Source organism: Phycodurus eques, chromosome 6, assembly GCF_024500275.1.
Source record: "Phycodurus eques isolate BA_2022a chromosome 6, UOR_Pequ_1.1, whole genome shotgun sequence".
Lineage (NCBI taxonomy): Eukaryota > Metazoa > Chordata > Actinopteri > Syngnathiformes > Syngnathidae > Phycodurus > Phycodurus eques.
Window position 1 is genome coordinate 7,242,098 of NC_084530.1, and position 17,587 is coordinate 7,259,684.

General features: G+C 41.8%; 2 protein-coding genes across 2 annotated transcripts in view; one reads left to right on the top strand and one right to left on the bottom strand.

Moving 5' to 3' along the window:
• Positions 1-1,098: 1,098 nt before the first annotated feature.
• Positions 1,099-12,674, bottom strand: LOC133404091 (WD40 repeat-containing protein SMU1-like). Its single transcript, XM_061679701.1, has 12 exons — positions 12,536-12,674; positions 11,000-11,210; positions 10,427-10,579; positions 10,231-10,347; positions 9,931-10,050; positions 9,257-9,376; positions 9,064-9,180; positions 8,708-8,815; positions 6,007-6,153; positions 4,008-4,169; positions 2,911-3,063; positions 1,099-2,732 (listed from the first exon to the last, which is right to left on the bottom strand). The coding sequence occupies exons 1-12, from the start codon at positions 12,559-12,561 to the stop codon at positions 2,634-2,636; spliced, it is 1,533 nt and encodes a 510-aa protein (XP_061535685.1). The 5' UTR covers positions 12,562-12,674; the 3' UTR covers positions 1,099-2,633.
• Positions 12,675-13,850: 1,176 nt separating this feature from the next.
• The window catches only part of LOC133404040 (perilipin-2-like), a 5,256-nt gene continuing 1,519 nt past the window's right edge, over positions 13,851-17,587 (top strand). The window contains exons 1-7 of the mRNA XM_061679607.1: positions 13,851-13,911; positions 14,004-14,024; positions 14,163-14,361; positions 15,030-15,112; positions 15,774-16,008; positions 16,094-16,230; positions 17,422-17,587. The exon at positions 17,422-17,587 is cut by the window's right edge and continues 1,519 nt beyond it. Coding sequence (XP_061535591.1) covers positions 14,007-14,024; positions 14,163-14,361; positions 15,030-15,112; positions 15,774-16,008; positions 16,094-16,230; positions 17,422-17,587 — 838 coding nt within the window. The 5' untranslated portion in view covers positions 13,851-13,911; positions 14,004-14,006. The remainder of the gene's footprint in view (positions 13,912-14,003; positions 14,025-14,162; positions 14,362-15,029; positions 15,113-15,773; positions 16,009-16,093; positions 16,231-17,421) is intronic.

Genomic DNA, 17,587 nt, shown 5'->3' on the forward strand with positions numbered 1-17,587 from the left:
TCAGGAAAAACTTTTTTAAGAAAAGGTTAGTGTATGTATGACTTTTCCAAACCATTTACAAAAGCATACAGACATGCTTGATTAATAATTCATAATTCATTAGGTGCGTTTTTGCAGTGTGGAGCTTGGCAGAACTTCCATTGTAGAGGGGAATTAAACGTAGCATTGCTGATTAAGACACTTAATCTACAGTTGAAGTATAGTTCAATAAAAGTACTGTAGTTGATTTTAAATCGTTTTATAAACCATTTTATTGTTTGGTTTTTTTTAAATAACTTTTGGAACATGGCTAATGCATGATATATTCCACCATAAAAAGCTATGATCTATAGTTCATTTCTGTACTTTTGAAGGATTTCAAACTCATTTGTGTCACAGGCAACACTGTAGTTATGGTTTCCCTCAGAGGGCCGTTACAACTGTGGAACCATCTAAATTTATAATCACCTCATCATATCAATACATATACAGTGGAGTCTCGGTTTTCTTATGCCCTAGTTTTAAAAAAAAAAAAAAAATTGCAAACCATAATTTAGACCCAGTTTTTGTATATCCACTTGGTTTTTGTACAGTTGAAAATGGTCCAAACGCCAAATTTAAGAGTCTTCAATTAACCTACCGTGCATGTTTTTGGGTTGTGGGAGGAAACTGGAGTGCCCGGCGAAAACATGAAAACTCCAAACTCAGAATTGTGAGGCAGACGTGTTAACCAGTCGGCCACAGTCAGGACATTGTTTTTTTTTTTTTGGGGGGGGGGGGGATGTTCATTTCATTTAGCAGATGCTTTTATGTTTTTATTTGTTTAATTAAAACAAAAAGATCCAATAAATCTGACAATATTTGGCACATACTCAGTATTTTTCTACCTTTACTTGAGTCATGTATATCCAAAGTAATAGTACTCTTTCTTGAGTAGTATACAATTAATTGTACTACTTTACCCAGAGCTGATAATACACGATGACCTATCAAATCCAGTGGTACAATTTCAAGGCCCGAGTGGCCCGCTGTCTCCCCATATAATGTAGATACATTTGAAATAATACCATTGACTGTCATCATTTCACCAAAAAATGTAATGCTTGAAAGATACACAGATAGCTAATGACTCGAGTTTAATGTCTTTGCAAATATGCTACAGTACAATGTAACCACGAAACATTGTACCATGAAACATGAGGCACTCCTGGATGTGCTAGGATGGCACAGAAGGAAAAAAAATTGTTCTTGCCAGCTGTTGTGAATAAAAATGCACGTATAAATGTAATGTATAAAAAGGAATGAGGCCTGTTTCTTCTCATTTGCTCCTGCAAAAACACTATGTGCAATAGTCATGCACAAACACGGACAACTATGAGAGTTTGGGGAATTTGACTGATCGTCATTTCTGACAGTGGCAAACAGTGGTACATACATTCATTCTATTTACATACCAGTGACAAATGACGGACAGTACCGTAGGACACGCAGTATGTCATCAGACTTGCACCTGTACATTGCTGAGAAAGTTGTTTGTACCACAGAAGAGTAACGTGACGTGGCGTTAATTGTATGTACAGTACAAACAACACAACGTGTGTCACTGGAGCTTCACTGAGACTTTCGTGTTGCTGTCATGCAAACGCTAAAATTTGAGGGATACTAAGGTAGCATGCAGAAACCGACGAGATTGAAAACGCTGATACAAAACCATTTACAACAGTGCGTCACAAAGCAAAAGTTACTGTATATATAATATCGTATTATGTTCCTGATGCTGTTTGTTTACGGTCAAACAAAGAACCGGCATTGTTTTGTTAAAGACTACTGGATTGTCCCAACAGTTCACCATCATGCATTTTCATACATGAGAGATGAAAATGGGAGATTTTAAACTGTGCTGGTAAAGTTGGAACCATGAGGAAGTACAGTATTAAGGACTTAGATTGACAGATCACACGCAATACGACAATTAAGTGGAAATACATTGATAAAATCACCCATTTAAAAAAAGAGGCTGTCATTTGATCTCTGTGCTAAAAAAAAAAAATCAGATTTAATATTGCTTATCTGTGGCGTTGTAAATCTTAAAAGCTCATGAAAATCTGTTTTTGGAACGGATATTATTGTTTGAATACCGAGAATATACAGTATTGAAGATCATCATTGGATTGCTCTAACGTGAACAAAGCTCCGAGGGGCCATATTTCCACGGTATCACGAAATTGCTGCATTATGATCTGCTGCATACAGTGTGTACGGACCATCTTTATCATCCTTTTCAGTTTGGTGACATCCACCCATCCTTTTTTTATTCATCGCTCTTCCTGTTCAGGCAAAAGGCCAGTCAGTCACAGGGTGAGCCCACGGCAGCTGCTTGAAAGTCAGCTATGTGAACCACTACGCTGCCACTTCTTAGCATTCACTTGGCATTTCTGAGGAATTCCAGTTTCGTGTATCTGTGTGTCACGATGGCTCGGTGTACGCTCTCGCTAAAGAATGCATAAAAGCCTCTTCAGTATACTCAACAAGAATTCATTGTGATATACAGTACATAGTTGTCAATTCAGATATGTACTATTCTTCTTGCGCAATGGAATGCAAATGTCATGTGTAAGGTTCTCCACGTCCACCGAGATCCTCAGTAGTCAGCCTTAAGGCTTCCACAGCCTCAGGAGGCCGTCCTCGCTGTAAGTAGCGATCAGATTCTCATGTGGGTGGTGAGCGATGCCAATGACGTCTTTCTCGTGGACCTGTGTTGGGCACAAAAGCACATAAGCGCAATCTCCTCGAGCCTTCTTCATTCCACTTCTGTTCGTCTTCTCTTCAATTCTTACGTAACGCCTGCAACCTAAGTCCTAGTAAATTACATTCTTCATGCATCTCCCCGCGGGCTTGCGGTAATGAGAGAGCTTTCTCCACACAGCCTACCGTCAGAGTTTTCTCCAGCCTTGCTGTCACGTAGTTGAAGCAGTAGAGCACCAAGTCCTCTCCTACACAGTAAACCCACTCGCCTCGGGGGGACACTGTGCTGCACACAAACTTTGCTCCCAACTTTTGATCTGCGCTGAATGTCTTGACAGTCTGAGAAGAAACCAAGCACAGAAACTCAAATACGACCAGTGGAAAAAAAAAAAAGGCTTGCATATGGTTAATTTTTTGGGGAAAAGGGTTTTTCTAGTTTGTAGGAATTGTAGCAAACTGTATGTACACTTCAGTGCGTTAGCCTGCACGGAACCTGAAAGGCACAATGATACTTGATGGATCGCCGCGCTACGGGGACCACTCGTAGTGGTACGGTGGCCCCCCCCCCCGGTGGTACGTGAAAGAATAGTTCAGCTCAGTTGTATTGTTAAATACATGAGCATTTCATTCATTCATTCATTCATTCATCTTCCGTACCGCTTCTCCTCACTAGGGTCGCGGGCGTGCTGGAGCCTATCCCAGCTGTCATCGGGCAGGAGGCGGGGTACACCCTGAACTGGTTGCCAGCCAATCGCAGGGCACATACAAACAAACAACCGTTCGCCCTCACAGTCACACCTACGGGCAATTTAGAGTCTCCAATTAATGCATGTTTTTGGGATGTGGGAGGAAACCGGAGTGTCCGGAGAAAACCCACGCAGGCACGGGGAGAACATGCAAACTCCACACAGGCGGGGCCGGGGATTGAACCCGGGTCCACAGAACTGTGATTTCATTTTAAACCGTTTTTAACCGACACTCAAAGCAGTGTTAGTTTAACAACATATTTATTCATGTATTGTGGTTTGTATTACACAAAGCTATTTATAACGTTGACTTTATTTGACGACATACAGTAAGAGGGTTGTGTATACTGTACATGTATAATGAATACCTCTCTGACTAGAAAGAATAAAACGAGCATTATTGCGTTGTATGATTTGGATTTGTCGCCATGGCTCTTGGATTGGCTCCCATTGTTCCAGATTAATTTGGCTTCTCTTTACGCATAGAGAGGCTGACTTGATCCAAGTGTTGGGACACGGAAAGGCGATCGCGCTCACCTGACCCTGCGTGTTCATGACGACGACCGTGCTGGAGTGGTTACAAACCACAAAGAGCTGCGGATTTTGGGGAAGAGCCATCACGTTGTTCACGGGGACATCCGAAGCCCGCGAGAGAGATTTGAACGTGTGGATGCATTCACACGTTTTGCTGTTCCAAATCTAAAACATGCACACAGAACAATAATCATACCATAAGTAAGACAGTTAATTGCCAGATGCACTGTAATTATTGTTAAGAATATGAGGCGTCAATAAAATATTAATAGACACCCTAGAGTGGAGGGAGACATTTTAGGGAGATTGTGAAAACAATTTGATGAAGGAGTAATTACATCCTACTCTAACATGGTGGATAACAAAAACGGATCAGATGGATCTTAATAATCCACATGAATAATCTTCCAGTGAATTCCAACACATATTTTGCTTGACAGGGAAACAAGTCATGTCAAGTCACAGTGAAGCCAATTGCGAGGAAATTCTGTGAACTGAACAACAACAACAACAACAAACGCTGTGCCTGTATTCATATGAGCAATTAGCGACATGTTGGATGAGTTATAATTATGATTTAATAGGATTCTCACAGTGACATTTAGAGGAAACGACACCAGTACAGGGCTGATATCGTTTTTTTACATTGTCCATCTTAAAAAAACTATTTTGTAATTACAGTGGGTACGGAAAGTATTCAAACCCCCTTCAATTTTTCACTCTTTGTTATATTGCAGCCATTTGCTAAAATCATTTAAGTTCTTTTTTTCCTCATTAACGTACACACAGCACCCCCCATATTGACAGGGGAAAAAATGGAATGGAATGTTTGCAGATTTATTAAAAAAGAAAAACTGAAATATCACACAGACCATAAGTATTCAGACCCTTTGCTGTGACACTCATATATTTAACTCGGGTGCCGTCCATTTCTTCTCACCATCCTTGAGATGGTTCTGCACCTTCATTGGAGTCCAGCTGTGTTTGATTATACTAATGGGACTTGATTAGGAGAGCCACACACCTGTCTGACGGAAGCCTCTCCTCAGTGAAAGACATATGAAAGCCCGCATAAACTTTGCTTAAAAAAATTAAAAAATTTAAAAAAAAACACCTGAAGGACTCCAAGATGGTGAGAAATAAGATTCTCTGGTCTCATTCATGAGGGGGGGGGGGAATGAACTTAAATGATTTTAGCAAATGGCTGCAATATAACAAAGAGTGTATCCTGCCTCACGCCCAAAGTCAGCTGGCAGAGACTCTAGCTCAGCCGTGACCCTAATGAGGACAAGCGCTCGGGAAAATGGATGCATGGCTGGATGGATGGATGATTGTTCACTATAAATTGTGTATATTGACAGAAATTATAGTTTTTATTATTCCCTAAAATAACATGCACGACTTGAATCTATTTTTTTTAATCACAATAAGCAGTAAGTTTTACTTTTTTTTCAGTTTTACTTACAGTATTTGCCCCTCTCTAGTCTTTGTAGTCCTTACACTACGATAGAATGTATTCTTTACACCTGCTTTGGGGAGGCAGTGCAGCGTCATATCCTCTTGATCAGGGGTGTGACTTTTTATTTTTTTTATTTTTTGTTTTTTGTTGTTGTTGTCTCAGGCCGCATTATAGTTATGATTTCCCTCAGAAGGCCGTTAGAACAGTTACACCCATATAAATGTTAAATCATCACCAAAACATATTACCATTGCACAACCAATTGAGGGATAACTAGTTTTGAAATCAGAAGACAAGGATAATAATAATTGTTTGTTCAAGTATTGTTTAAGTTACTTTAGAAGAAGGGTTTGGTAACAGAAAAATGCAATATTTCAACATTATTGTTTATTATTATGACAATATGGGTACAGATTTTCGCAAAAATCACGGACGTTGACGAGGATGATTTTCTTTCGCTGATTTTATTTATTATTATTTTACTGTTGCTTTTTCACAAATCAAAACTGCAAGTTGGCATCTTGTTTCAGCTGATCACTGTACCTTGACGGTTCCATCCGAAGATGCACTGATGATGTGAAATCCATCTTGAGTGAAAGATGCATCCTTCACATATGATAGATGTCCATTTAACTCCTTCAGTGTCTGGCCCGAACGCAGCTCATGGATCCTGAGGATGACAACAAATAACTATTGTGATTTTTTTATTTTATTTTTTTAAATCACGAAGGGATCTAGTTTTTCTAAGGAGCAGACAAAACATGTCGCTGAAAGATATTTTTAACTCCAGCGGAGTGATGAGCTGGGCTGCGACAAAAAGCCTGAAAGGAAGGCCCATCGATTCACTGCTTGGGAGGCTGCGTCTGTCTACGTATATAGAAAAATGCAACGCATGGAATAGCGCATGGTGGAGCACGCGGCAATGTTGTTCCCGAGCACATGGCGTCTCCGCTGCACCCACACAGCCCATGGTGCTGGCAACGGAGAGGCTCAGCCCCCCCGGAGTCAAAAATAGAAACATCCAACTTCTTGACTGTGATGGAGCTTCTTTGTTGAGCGTGTGTGTGGTTGACAACTGAAGCAGAATCTTCACATTCACAATGAACAACATGCAACATCAGGTCTCATCTGTTGTTCACTGCAAACCGCAACGAACCCTATCCATCCATCCATCCATTTTCTGAGCCGCTTCTCCTCACTAGGGTCGCGGGCGTGCTGGAGCCAATCCCAGCTGTCATCGGGCAGGAGGCGGGGTACACCCTGAACTGGTTGCCAGCCAATCGCAGGGCGCATACAAACTAACAACCATTCGCACGCACAGTCACACCTACGGGCAATTTAGAGTCTTCAATTAATGCATGTTTTTGGGATGTGGGAGGAAACCGGAGTGTCCGGAGAAAACCCACGCAGGCACGGGGAGAACATGCAAACTCCACACAGGCGGGGCCGGGGATTGAACCCGGGTCCTCAGAACTGTGAGGCTGACGCTCGAACCAGTCGTCCACCGTGCCGCCGCAACGAAACTAACTAACCCTAACTGCGCTGGAACGCCCAGCTTGGCGCAGACCGGTCTGCCAAATTGGCAAACACGCACAGTGAGCCTCGCGCTTGCACGCAAATCAGGATCATTTGTTCCCCCGCTGCAGATGTGCTGTATACGAAAGTAGAAAGTTTATATAATTATTGTTGAAGTGACACTGCATTATGAATGCTACTGGCAGCCGTGGCTACCGTTGGCGAGTTCACATTGCTAATGCTGCTATTTTGTGTACGCTGGACATGCGCTCTCTCTCTTATATTTCTCACGACTATGCACTTTCATAATCGCATGCCATTATGAATTGCCCTGTTTGAGAATTGTGCTCATGCACGTTAGGGAGGAGTGTGACTTTAGTCAGAGACCTTTGGCCAGGAGGGATTAGTAAAGTGAGGCTACATTGAAATGTTACTAGCAGTTTTAACACGGTAAACTCCCCCTTGGAGGGTGACCTGGAGTCCATTCCAGCTGACTTTGGGCAAGAGGCGGGATAATGTATAGCCTGGACTGGTCACCAGCCAATCACAGTCTTTCAACTCATCCATTTGTGCATATTCTATTCCTCATTGCCTATTTCAACAATTAGTGTCCTCAGTTCCCAAACGTTGATTGAATGTTGTGAAAAGAAAAGGTGATGTAACACAGTGGTAAACATGAGCCTGTCCCAGCTTTTTTGGAACGTGTTGCAGCCATAAAATTCTAAGTTAATGATTATTTGCTAAAACCAATCATGTTTATTAGTTTGAACATTAAATATCTTGTCTTTGTAGTGTATTCAATTAAATATAGGTCGAACACGATTTGCAAATCATTGTATTCTGATTTTATTTATGTTTGACACAACGTCCCAACTTCATTGGAATTGGGGTTGTACACCAGTTCCCCTCGGATTGCAACAACCATCTCTAGTTTCGCACAGCTTCTGAGTACTGTGGTAAATTGTTGTGTATTTGATACATTACCTGCGGTATTTTGAATTCAACTAATTTGTCAGAAATGTGAGTGTATTTAAGTGAAAATATAGTGGATTGGTTGGTTCTACTCTATGTAGTCAGCTCGACTAATAATTCTGACGGCTTTTTTTTTTTGTAGCATAAAGATTGGGCGAGTGTTGGTTTTATGAAGCAACACTAACCCAATCGTTTTAGCAAAATGAAGCAGAAGAAGAATTGAATTGCTGTTGATTGTAATGTCAGTTCTATTTAACATTCAATATGATGGCTTCCCACATCTAATTGCTTGATGTAAGCAAGTGATTGCATTCAAATTGTCCCAAAATAATGCAGCAGTTTTGTTTATCGCTGAAGTTTTACTTTGGAAAAATGTCATCACCAAACTGATTTCATTTTGCTGTAGTCCACATTATATTTGTCATCATTTATATCAAGTTATGTTATGGCCACAATCTCCAAACCAAAGTCCAAATAAAGCGTTGGGTAGGTTTCTAGTGTGCACCTGAATGCAAGATGCTTGCACAAGAGACAGGAAAGTGAACCACAAAACTATCGCTCATCTATTTTATGATGAGCCATTTGAGAAAAGATACGCTATCACTGATTATTACTCTCTGTTTCATTTGATTTCATTCGTAGCTGATATTATTTGTGAGACGGCGGAGAATTCCTTTTCCAAATGATCCCAGTCTAATTTGTATTTTGTCGGTCGAAAGTAAAGAACCTAACCCACCTGATGGTGTGGTCAAAAGACTGCACTGAGGATTTGGTTGCTGTCCTTGGAGAAACTCAAACAGGTCACACCTTTGTTGTGCGCGTGCTCAAACGTGCGCAGGCACAGGCCATTCTGGATCTTCCACACCTTGCACACGACACACACGAAAGGTTATACGAACTCAGTCCGATAAATAACAGAAAGGAGGTGACGCTTGTTACCTGCTGTGGGTTTGATGGCAGTGTATTTTTTTGCACGTATTTGTGATACAATATCCAAAACATATATAAAAATTCAGTTGGTTCAACATTGGTTCATCTTCGAGCTCATGTTTTTTTTCTAGTTGTGAAGTTTTATACTGTGTACTTTTCTGCAATACCTCATGGCGGCTGTACCTTTATTTTTCCATTCTGAGCTCCAGTGGCTAGTAAATCTGAATCCTGGCTGAAGCACATACACGATACTGCATCATCCATCATCATGAAGCTGTCTTGGGCCTGGTACTTTAAATCCTAAATCATACACACCCCGAAAAGAGGAGATACTGTGTGAATATATCATCAAACCTTGAGTGTCATCCGTGTTTACCTTGCTTATGTTGCCTGTGTGGAAGTTCCACACTTCAATGAAGCCGTCCACCGAGCCAGACATTAAGTACTTGCCGTCGGGTGAGAAACGAGCACATTCCACATGTGACCGCCGTCCAAACTGCACATTCATTGAAAGTTGAATTAATTTCCATCAACCTCCGGAGCAAACATTTCGTTATGGAAAATGATGGACATTTCGTTAGCCACGCAGCTAATTAATTTGTAATAGCTACTGAATGACCTTCACCTTCAGAATGCCTGCAGTTAAAACAATAATAATAAATACAAAAGCAATTTGCAACAGACCGCATGAAGTCATATGCTCAATTAAAGCTTGTGAGAAGGGCTTCCCAGATTAGTCATTATTTTGGGAACAGGCCCTGATATCATGATGCAATGACGGAAAAATATTTTGACAGGAAAACCTAAAAATGTCATGTTTGCTGAGCCATTAACATTGCATCGTTAATGAGAGCAAGCGGTTTCTGACTGTGTATTGGTCAATAATCCTATGTGGGAACTAACCAATAGTATTCATTTGTTTGAAAACATAAAAAAAAATGGAATTGCCCAAATGTGGACGTAGGAAGTTTCCACCCGACAGTGACGATACGTACTGTATATGCATACTGTATATATGTATACCTGTGTGTGTGTGTATATGTTATTTACCTTAATGTGACGGTACAGTTGGGTTGGACAAGTCTCTTTCTCTGCATGTCTGTCCTTGTTGCTTGGGGTCTCAATAGTGATTTCAGGTGAGAGACTCTCCGGTGAGTTCAGTCTCAATGACTGCAAATCCACCATCAACCAATCATTGAGTATAGTAAATGCAATATCGTTTACTGTATATGGTGCATTTTAGAGTCATCCGGAAATTTCACCCAAAAGCTGACTACGCCTAACTGTTTGGGAGCTGTGTACAGTATATTTGCTGTATTGTAGTGTCAGATAATGATTTTGGATACTTACACCGACTTGTTCCAGAAGGCCCATGAGGCGTGATGGCGGCACCACGCTGACCTCCCTCACCAGCTCGTCTGCGACGGCTCTGCGCCGCTTCTCCTTGCTGCTGCCTTTTGGGTACGCCTGCATGGGGCGAACAGGGTCTCACTTTTCCCCGAAACACTTGCAAGCTGTTTCATCACAGGAACCTCGACGGTCTCACCTCACGCGGGTCAAAGTAGGAGAGTGTGAGCAGGTGTTCCAGGTGGCTGTACCTCTCGGGCTGGGTCTGCTTCAGCATGATCATCGGGTCGGTTTGTCTGAGGAGTGAACGGGCGGCGCCCACCTCCCTCATTTCGATCAGCTCCATCACCACCTGTTGGAGTGAATTTAGTAGGAAATGACACAAGATCATCATATGACAGGTCACAACAACTTCACAATAGAGTAAGATCCAAATGCCAGAGAGATCGACGATATTCTGACTTTGCAAGTATACACTCAGTTTTGATTGACACAATCAGAGATGTAATAATTTAACAATAAGTTCATTATTGTAGTTGTAGTTCGCAACAACCACAGTCAGCTATTAAATTAACAGCTCTCGGATAACATCAATCCAAACCAAGCACGACCACAAACATGGCGTTCGTGCCACGTGGAAATTTAGCATTGGAAAAAACTGTACAGCATTTAGACATTATTTCAATCATAATTTTTTTGAATATACATTTATTATTATTATTATTGAATCTGTGTTAGAAAAAAAAAAAAGCTAAGGAAAAGCCAAAGTCACCTGTTCATAAAGGTCAATTAGCGTGTTGTCGGGCAATTTGAGCGATTCGATTGCGAGCAAGACCGAGTCCCAGTGGCCACGTTGGATGTCTGCGATGAAGCTGTCGATGCTTTCCACAGTGTTGAGCGACACCGTCGTTTCTTCCTGTAACGTGCTCAAGGTTCTGTAGAGGTTGTTCTCCTTTAGGTATTGCATTATCAGGCGAATGACACTACAGAGAGAAAGGAGGAGATTAACACACCCATTTTTCGTGTCCAAGCACCTTAAGTTTACTCTAGAGGCCACAACTTATTGTGTAGTCTTGATATTTGCACTCTTACTCTTTAGTCTATTAGGTTGTTGGTCGGTGTCTCTTTGTTTTGTTTAATTTTATACATGACATAAAACATGCCCTGCAATTTGTCATCTTCCTTTAAAGGCAGTAAAAACAATATGTTCACAATATACAGATATTCAATACAAGAGCTGCTTCAAATATTCTCCCTTTAACAAGATAGTAATGTTCATTTGGACCCGACACTATCAGACAGTTATTAATTTAACAGTATGCTGGGGGGGGGGGGGGGAAAGTCCTTTGAATTTAATCAATTTGAACATGTACATCTGTCGGAAATGATTAAAATGTGGTAAACTGAAGTATATTATTTTATTGTTTTCAGGGAGAAGAGGGGAAATCTACGCCACTTAACCACATTTTAAGCAAGAGCGACAGATGTCATCAAATAAAGGACTTTTTTCAATGTATGTTCATGATTGTACGTTGCAGTGATGAAGAAAAAAAACAAAAACTATTGGGAACACCACCCATCATGATGCAGTAAAAATCTAATAAACATTGTGAAATTGTCATAACTGAACATTATTAGATTTGCATTTCAAAGTGGAATATATTGAATATAGAGCTTGTATTAGATATTAAGATACTATATTGTGCAAGTGGTCGTAATATTGTGCTGGCCAGTGTATACAACAAACAGCACAGAAATATACTTCTACTGCTCCTCCTATACTACTACTACTACTACTACTACTACTACTACTAATACTAATAATAATAATAATAATAAGCGATATGGGGCGTCAGTAGACTGTAGATCGAGAATTGTGCATTCTTCCACATGGATCACATGTTGCCAGTGTGTGAGGCTCTTATGCAAATTGTACTCATTAAACCTCTTTTAACCCCATGTGAAAACCCGCCGCAGCACGTTTCCCCCAAGGAAGAAAATGAAATGTAATTATGGACCATCAAAAGCATACTTACAGCCTGGCGATTTAGTTCGACAGGCACATGCACATAAAGCAAAACATACAGGATACAGTATGACTGGCCTCGCAGTATAATCATTGAGTACAGATAATTAAAGGACCAAATGAGGAATTTGACCTTTGAATGAAAAAAAATAATAATAATGTGTGGCTGCAGGTCAAATTGAACAATAATAAAAACAAAATATCTCCATAACGTCAACATATCAATAATACCGTTTAAGTCCCGGAATTAGCAATAAAGTATTAGTTGTAGTTGGTTCTTACTCCGAAGGCTCCATCTCCACAGCCATGGTGACGTCGTCTCCTGCAGATGCGGCAACAGACTGAAGTGCGTGGCGACTGCGAGCTCGTCAACGCCACGTGCGGCTGCTCCACTGCACGTGTTTCTCGGCTTCCAACAACAGTCCGGAGCCTTGTGACTGCACCCCCCCTCCTGCATGCTACACAAAAGACCGAGAGGCTGCACCCCCGCCCTCCTCCCTGACGCATACTGACACATCCTAACATTTTCCGACCGAGCACGTGGCGATGATGCTGCCGCATCAATCAACACCCCACAGCATCAGCACCACGCGGGGGCAGCCCACGTGGCTCGCAGCGTGCCGGGGCGCCAAAACATACAGCTCTGTGAAGAAAAACGTGATATTTTCAACAAAAAAAATTAAACGTGGATTATTTTGGTAAATGTGGACATTTAGGGTTTCTGTGTGCTGTAGGGAAAAAAAAAAAGTGTTTCGTGGTGTCAGGTGTTGAATTAGCAGGGCAAAAAAACATAATGGGTTCCATCGTGGAATGTGGCGGTAGCATAAGAAAATGCGGACAAAGTAACGGGCTGTCAATACCGGCCGCACTGCACACATACTGCATCTCTATGTGTGGTGCTGTAGCTCACAGTGACTGTAATGTCTTTTTGTTGTTGTTGTTGTTGTCTGTGTTCATGCCAACTCTGCGTGTCCCTTTTCTGTGTCCGTGATCCCTTTCCCCTAAATATCGAGCGAGCGACCTATCCATCTGTCAAGGGAACAGCATTGGGAGCGTTACTGGCATGTGCCAACCGTTTATGGGGCTTGGGCAACGGTGGGCAAAGTGTGGCTCGCAGGCCTCATACGGCCCGCTTAGGTCATTAATCCGGCCGGCCCTGACTTACTTTTTCGAGAGTTAAGATTTGTTGCATTATTTTGGTGCGTGTGTCCCACGCTTCAGATTGGCTAACTGAAATGTGTTGTTTGTTGTAGTTTATTTTTTCATTCATCTCATTAAGTAATTGACTGTTCGATTGTAAATAAAACATGGTAAAATAAACTATTTGATGCATACCTTTATTTATTTTGATTAAGTAATTCTTTTTAATGTAATCAACATTGAGATAATATGAATGACCTGGCCCATCTTGTCTGTCTTAAAAATCAAACGTGGGCCTTGAGTGCAAAGGTTAATGCACCCTTACTGGAAAAAAAAAAAGGTCAAATTTAGACATAGCATTTATGTATATCATAAATGAAATTTCAGAGTCTGCCGTAAGTGAGCAAAAACAAGGGAAGCGTACATATCGCGAGATGTGCAACTCACGGAGGGACAAGCTGGCGTTAATTGGCTAGTCGCAGAAACGAAGTTTGCCCACAAAAGGTGTTGAAAATACGGTGAGTTGGTGATCCTTTTCCGTTTTGTCAAATGTTATACTGAAACCCGAACGTCTTTTCTTGTTCTTATGTTGTACCTTGTGCGTTTTTAGTCCATGCCGCTGAACACGCAGGTGAGCGCAATTTACTCTCATTAACCGCGTCAAACCTCGGGCGCCATTATGGGGACTAGGCTTTGGATAACGTCACTGCAGCACGCGTTGGGAAAATGGGTGTTTCCAAAACTGCACTGTCTCGTCGGTGTGCCGCAGACCGCCGCTGCCGCCAGGCTGGCTCAGCTGCCGCTGGTGCGCTCGGCCTGCGCCAGCCTGTCAGTGTTGTACGGGGACGCCAAAAGCCGCAACCCGGGCCTCAAGTTTGTTTGTGAGAGGCTGGAGAGCAGCGCCGCCCTCTTCACGTCGGCGGCTCGTCACCGAGTGTCACCTGTCCTCACCAAATTCAAGCCCCAAGGTGAGTACACACGCTGTCCTGAAGCAGAAGTACAGAAACTTGGGCTAGAACAAGTACTGCGGTGAAAGCAGAAGTGCCGATCAAAGTGACATAATACAAAAGTAAAAATACTTTCCCTCTTTTACTCACCTGTCGTGTTGTACTGAGAAGCTAAATTGACAGGATCATCAGGACTTAATTTACAACAGGCCTTTGCATGAACAAAAAAATATTAACAATACACTGGCACAATACAATGCACTTGCCACAAATGGTTCCTTGGAGCCAGTAACATTAAAAACAAAATCTCTCTGAAATCTGTTGCATCGGGGTGATTAATGTGCCTCGGTTCATATTGGTCCATGTCACCGCTGTCCTCTTTTCTCCATTTTAGAAGTCCTCAAGCTCTTCATGAACAATCAGTCAAGTTCTCACCCGCAGTCGACTTCGGTCGACCTCTCTCGGTTTACGTCGTTTTTTATGCCGTCCGTGTCCTCAGCCGTGGAGTTTGAGAAAAGTTACCAGCCCATTTTGACAAATAGTAGAAAGTAATCCAGCATCATCCCAATTGGAATTCTATGCAAGTGGTTGATGCTCTCTCGTTCCCCATTATTTATATACATAATGTATATGTACTATACACAGTAAACACCTGACCTGTCCTTGCACTGTCCTTTGCATCACTGTAGTTTCCTTTGCCGATGATGTTGCATGTAAAAGTCTGGACTGGTTGGAGGCAATGTTCCCTGTGCTGCAGACATCCACAGACCAGGTGACTACATTATCTTTACACAGTTTCGTTAACTCATTGCTGGTCCAATATGAGATCAACTTCATGTTGGTTAATTGGGAAGACAAAGTAATCCACAATATGAGAACTACTTTGGGGGAAGAAACAAACAAATGTGGTTGAACATGCTAGTACAGCAAACTATGCAAGTACAGATACTAAGTGTTTAAAGTGTGAATATTCTGAGCAAAATTTCATGACTTATGACTTGCTTGAAATTCAGTGGGGATTCGATTTGACCGTTTTTTGCCACGCTAACTTGGGACTTACTTGATTAGTTAAAACTCGAGACCTATACATAGACAAGTCTATTCACCGTAAGTGGCCCTTTTGAGACTTGCCCATGTCACCCCCCAAAAGTAAATGTCATGCTGTTAGAAATACATATTGGTCAAGTTCCCACATTTGTAAATAAATTACAATAGCACATACACAGCAAAATGTGTAAGCTTGCTGACGGTGGACATTTTTGGCTGATGATAGCATTCAATGAGCACAGGGCGGACCTTCACTTAGCCGTATGATTCAGTGAGCAAACCGACTGTGTACTGTTGAACAATTACTTTGAATTTCTCAAAGGTTTTAATTTCAATGACAGTCCAGACAAGTGTAACAGCGCTCCGCTTTGATGTTTGCCTCCTAGCTTGTGGCTGGTGTCAGGAGTAAGGTGTTGGAGATGCAGGATGCGGTGACCATTGCGGCCCACGGGACTGTGGATTGTGTGCAGCACGCGGTCACATGTATTGTGGAGAGGGTGCAGCAGCCGGACGACCTCTCGCTGGTGGGAAGGGCCGTCGCTGCGTCCAGCATGGGACTGGCTTCTGCACTGAACCTATCTGAAGCTCTGGTGGATTGCATGCTGACAGAGGAAGAAAAAAGTAGGCGGTCGAGAGGGTGTGAAGCAAGTGTGCTGTATCGTGGCTTGGTCCGAAACTACAAATGACTTTTATGCTGAGTTTACAGAGGAAGAGGACGTCGTGGTGGAAGGTTCTGAGGCAGCTGCGTCCGTGAGAAGGTACTCTGTGCGACTGGTGACACTCTCCATTACGCTGTGCAGGAGAACCATCCAGCTGGCTGGAGCCAAGATGCAGTCTACTCAGGTCTTTACTGAAGTTGGTCAACTATCAAAAGTCATCCAGGACTTTTATTGAAAGGCACATTTAACAGATGTAGTGTTTCAAAAATGTTGCCTTTATAAAGATATTGCTGTTTTTCAGAGGCCCCAACAATTTAACAGTATGCTTATTGTTTGTAGTGGTGTTGAATAGCACTGCATTAATTATACTGAGAAGTTTTTATCTGTGGGCTTATGAGCAACTTTCTGCCTGCATTTATGATTAAGCAACCTAGATGTTGTGTTTATGTATGGATAATGCATAGCACTGCTCATAGTGTAGGTCACTTTAGTATTTGAATTTTTTTTTTTGGTCAAACTTTGTTTTTCCATCCATTTTCCATGTTAAAAAAAAAAAAAAAAAAACTACATGGAAAATCCCATTTAACAGGTTCACACATCTTTCCTTCCCGTTAGATATGAATAAATGTTGCAACTGTAGGATCTTATATTCTGGATCCTAAGTCGTGACCTGAAGTGAAAACAAAATAAAACGGAGCGATATGCTATGTTGCCAAAGGGGAACAGTTTGGAGATGGCCCCTTCCTGAGCCAACATGACTGCATCAGTGCACAAATCAATGTTGTTAGACACGGATCAGAGAATTTGATGTGGATGAACTTGACTGGCTTGCACAAACCCGACCTCACCCCTATAGAACACTTTTGGATGAATTGGAGCAGATACTGAGAGCCAGGCCTTCTTGTTCAACAGCAGTGTGTAACCTCACAAATGTGCTTCTGGAAAAATTGTCAAACTCACTCCTAAACCTTGTTGAAAGCCTGCCCACAAGAGTATGATGTTATAGCTGCAGAGGGGGGACTGATGTCATATTAAACCATATGGATTAAGAATAAACTATCACTTAAATTCAGTCAAGGCAGGTGAGTGAATACTTTTGGCAAAATCTATATTCAGAAACACTTGTCAGTATATGGCAGGCCAATTCTACACCAATGCAAAATGTTAAGTACCTTTAGTTTACTTCAATTGAATATTTGCCAAGCACAATGGGTAGGGGTATTGTTCACATTTGCTAGCACTTCTGCAAAACTTTGTAAAGGGGTGTTTCTTGGGCTAAGGAAGGACTAATATTTTAACAAGATGTGGGAATTTACTTTCACACGAAATGACAGACTGTAGAGCGGTTTGCCCCACCAGTTTCCTCTATTTACAGATCAAGGGGGCTTTTTCCACATCTTCAAGTCAGCTTCACATCCTGCTGGCTCTGGCGTGGAGTCTGGAGCAACTCCCTCTACATGTACAGCAGCAGATTGTGTCGGTATTCTTCTACTTCACACAAATGTTCAACTTGGGAGTTGCCGAACATAGCTGCTCCAAAC